The 3,824-nt window shown below is 36.3% G+C and overlaps 1 protein-coding gene across 1 annotated transcript in view; it reads right to left on the reverse strand.

The window, feature by feature from the left end:
* Window positions 1–3,506: 3,506 nt before the first annotated feature.
* Window positions 3,507–3,824, reverse strand: part of SLC13A1 (solute carrier family 13 (sodium/sulfate symporter), member 1) — a 20,370-nt gene continuing 20,052 nt past the window's right edge. Inside the window, 2 exon segments of the mRNA XM_009084073.1 lie at window positions 3,507–3,650; window positions 3,752–3,824. The exon segment at window positions 3,752–3,824 is cut by the window's right edge and continues 22 nt beyond it. Of these exon segments, the coding sequence (XP_009082321.1) occupies window positions 3,507–3,650; window positions 3,752–3,824 (217 nt within the window).

Consider the following 3,824-nt stretch of genomic DNA (forward strand, 5'->3'; position numbering starts at 1 on the left):
CGTACTAATACAGTAGACTAATTACACTCATCTGAGACAAAGCAAAACCACACCATTTTATATGGAAATTATGCACAAAGCAATTTACAAACAGTTAATGTCATCATATATTAATCAACTCTCAGACTAATTATAGGTGCATTTCCACCATTTGTCACAATACTCAGAATTTCTAGTCAAAGCAAGGAATATAACAGAGACATACAAAGAGTGTGTTTTCTGCAGGCAGCCAGCATGGTGTTCTGTGCCTTCAGTGAGAGCCAACTCCACCCGTTGGGTACCCAGAGAGCCACACTGAAATTCTCTTGTTCCTCCATTTCAATGCTCTCAGGAGAGGAAATTCTAGCAATATTAATCCCTGAACTGCAGAGTTGTTAATTTTTACTTAAAAGGTTCCTAAAAGCTTTAAAAATAAGTTAGCAATAACAACAAATAATCTCAAAGATTGTGTGTGACCCATTCCTTAAACTTCTGGCAAAACAAGGAAAAAACTTCTGGTGAGACCCTACTTTTTCACTATTACCAACTTGTTTATTCATGACTGGTTTACTTACAGGATACAATCTCCCCAAAACCTCATGCTTGATCATTTCATTTTTTTCACTTATTTGGTGCATTATGACAGTTAAGATTCTTGTCACTGAAAGTCAGTTTATATATAATTCTGCATTTCATTTTGACAAATTATAAATGGCCCAACAGATGACTAACTTCCTTAATTTCACAAATCTCTCCCTTCTCTCTTTGTGTATTATTCACTGCCTACACAAACTGTAGTGAAAATAGTTTCTAAAAGTGCATCCTTCATTAAACAATTTTATTCTTTTCTTGTTTACTAAGATACTTACACACTTCTTCTCCTGAAAATAGAGTTTAGGGAAATTCTGTGGTCTGAATTATGTGAGGGTTCAGACATGATGTGCCTTTGCTGTCATATTATCTATGATCCTATGAATAAGTCAAAAAGTAAAGCAAGTGAAGAGCTGAAAATCATCTGACAACCTCAGCTTCAGCTTATACTGAAAACTGTATCACTTACTACAGCTGACAACTTCTCTTAAATGGTGCAAAATGGTTGTTTTCTTCCATGGAGGTATGTAATTTGAGGAGAGAATACTGGTGTCAAAGCCTGATTTCATGGAGCAGTACATTCATGGATATCTGTAGACCTCATCATCATATTCAACGCTAAGGTTACAACAGCCAGTTCTATATTGTGAACATCAATAAAACTCAGGAACAGCTCAGAAGAGGTTAACAAATTTCCACTGGCTTAACAACAGTTGCCACATAATTATAATACTTTGCAGAGCAGACCTGTGGAGACTGAAAATATCACATCCACTGTAAGTGGTGAGCATAAGGCCATGAAGAGGACTGTCTTCCCTTTTTCATTTAAAAGTAAAAACTGGTTTTACAAACAGAAAATAATCTGTCCCAATTTAAAGGGAGAATAATGAATATGTTTGTTCATTTGTTTAAAGACAAAGTATTTCACCACAAGGGCAGTAAAGCACTGGAGAACATTAGCTAGGGAAGTTGAGCAGTTTACCTCTTGGAGATTTTCAAGACGTGACTAGACAAATCCCTGAGCAACCTGGTCTAAATTTAGTGCTAACCTTGCTTTGAGCAAGAGATGGCACAAGATGGTCTTCTGAGACCCCTTCCAATTGAAACACTCTATGATTCACTGTTTCCACTTGTCTTGAATAATCTGGAAATTACTGACAGATTTGGAAGGTGATTCTTGGGAGCCTCAAAGTAGGAGGACTCTCTTAGCTGGTTCTCTTCTCTATGCCTCTGGGCCAGAGGCCTGCACAAGCCATGAGCTCCTGTACTGCACATTCTTCTTGGAAAGTGCCATATGACATAATCCAAGATTTGTATCTTGGATTAGTTATTTGCATAAACATTTCTCTCTAGTACCTGACTTCATTTAGTCAGGTGTTGCATATCTATAATCATAGTCATTACTGCAGGGTATCAGTTAGCATTATTTGTACAGTGGCACCTCCTGATTGGCCTATTTTGCCAAACATTGTATTAAAAATTGTTTAAAAAAATGAGATAGCCATCCTACAGAGACAGCAGCCTCAGTCAGGCTTCAAAGTGTGGTGGCATGCACAGACATGCTTACAGAAAACCATCATCATTAAGAAAAAGTGCTTTAATAATTCACTGCAGCTGAACCTGCAACTAGTAGCTAATGGAAGCAACACATACATAGCAATGCTATACACTGGTTCTAGCATTATAGAAGTCATGACTGACATCTCTAAATATGCATTATAAAAATAATTGTAAACCATCTAATCAAACAAACAAACAAAAAAGCATTTTTTGGTTGTTAGGAAAAATGGATAATTTACACTATCTGTAAAAGACAGATTAAGGTTTACGACTATCATAGAGGTGCCCCAACGCATGATAACAAGAGAGCTGGATGCAGCTTTCATTCAGACTATTAACTACATGATCTTTAGAAATGATCATGGATCCTCCCAACAGGATATAGTCCTGATAGTGAAAAATATGTAATAACCAAATAGAACATCATTATTTGAAGTCATCTCTGCAGTCCAACGTTCATTCTGACTACACTGCACTGTTTTGTGCTTGGAACATTACAATATTAGCACAGTCTAGTAACCTTAAACTGACACCTCTCCTGTAGAGATCATGAGCTTCCTGGTGAAGATGCACTTGATTGGCAGATTGAATGTCAAATCTTCAGCACTCTGTCTTATGGTTTCATTCATCAGGGAGATATATCTCTACTTTTGGCAGAGAGGTATGATGATAATTTAGTCTCCATTCATATAGAGCAACTTAGATCTATCAATACATGTCTATCCAGAAAAATATTAATTTTTTTTTCTTTGTTACAGCAGCAATGACATGTTTCAGTGCGGACCCTGGGAGGAGGCAGACTTAATACATATGCTTAAATATGTATTCTCCTTCCAGGTTACAAGGTGCTTAATAAATAAAGTGCTGTGTAAGTAATCATGCTGCTCTTCTCCATTTTCTGTGCATTTTTGGCAGGTCTGTAAACTACATGTTCAAAACAATCCCTGCCTGATCTTTTGTTTGTGATCAACACTGTTTCAAACAGACTTTGAATCTAGAAAACAGAAACCCAATACGTTCTTTGACAATACCCAAATAAGAATATATATTTGCAATAATAAAATTTAAATTTCATCATTCTGCTACTCTGATAATGGGGGCAAACTGCCAGTGATATTGACTATGTTTTTTTCCCTCCACAAAATGAAGATATAAAAATTCAGACTAGCTGAACTAGATTAGAAACTTGATCTAACTATGATATTTAGAAAGTCTAGCACTCTTTCTGATTAGACTCTCAGACTGGATCATCAGTCTCTGGGACTGTGAAATATGACATTTATAGTAATGTAGATCCTTATCGTTGTGGTGACAAAAAGCATTTTCAGTGACTCACCACATGTGAGAGAAGAAAAGAAACAATTTTTTTTTTCTTTTTACAGCCCAGTGCCATTTGTAGATGGAATGTTTGGTACCCAACTTGGATAAGTATACAGATCAAATATAGGCACTATCCATGTCATAATTGCAAGCATAACTATAGCAACTCCGATGATGTTAATGCCCAAACCAGCTTTCACCTAAAGAAAAGGAAAAAGAAAGCAGAAACTTACATCAAGACACTGAAGAAAATTTTTAAACTGATAAAAATCCCCATTAGGGACTTTTGCTTAAAACTCACCATGTCCATAACAGTTAAATGACCATATGAAAATACAATGGCATTGGATGGGTTTGACACAGGAAGCAGGAAT

The sequence above is a fragment of the Acanthisitta chloris genome, unplaced genomic scaffold (assembly GCF_000695815.1).
Source record: "Acanthisitta chloris isolate BGI_N310 unplaced genomic scaffold, ASM69581v1 scaffold1070, whole genome shotgun sequence".
In the NCBI taxonomy this organism is placed as follows: Eukaryota; Metazoa; Chordata; class Aves; order Passeriformes; family Acanthisittidae; genus Acanthisitta; species Acanthisitta chloris.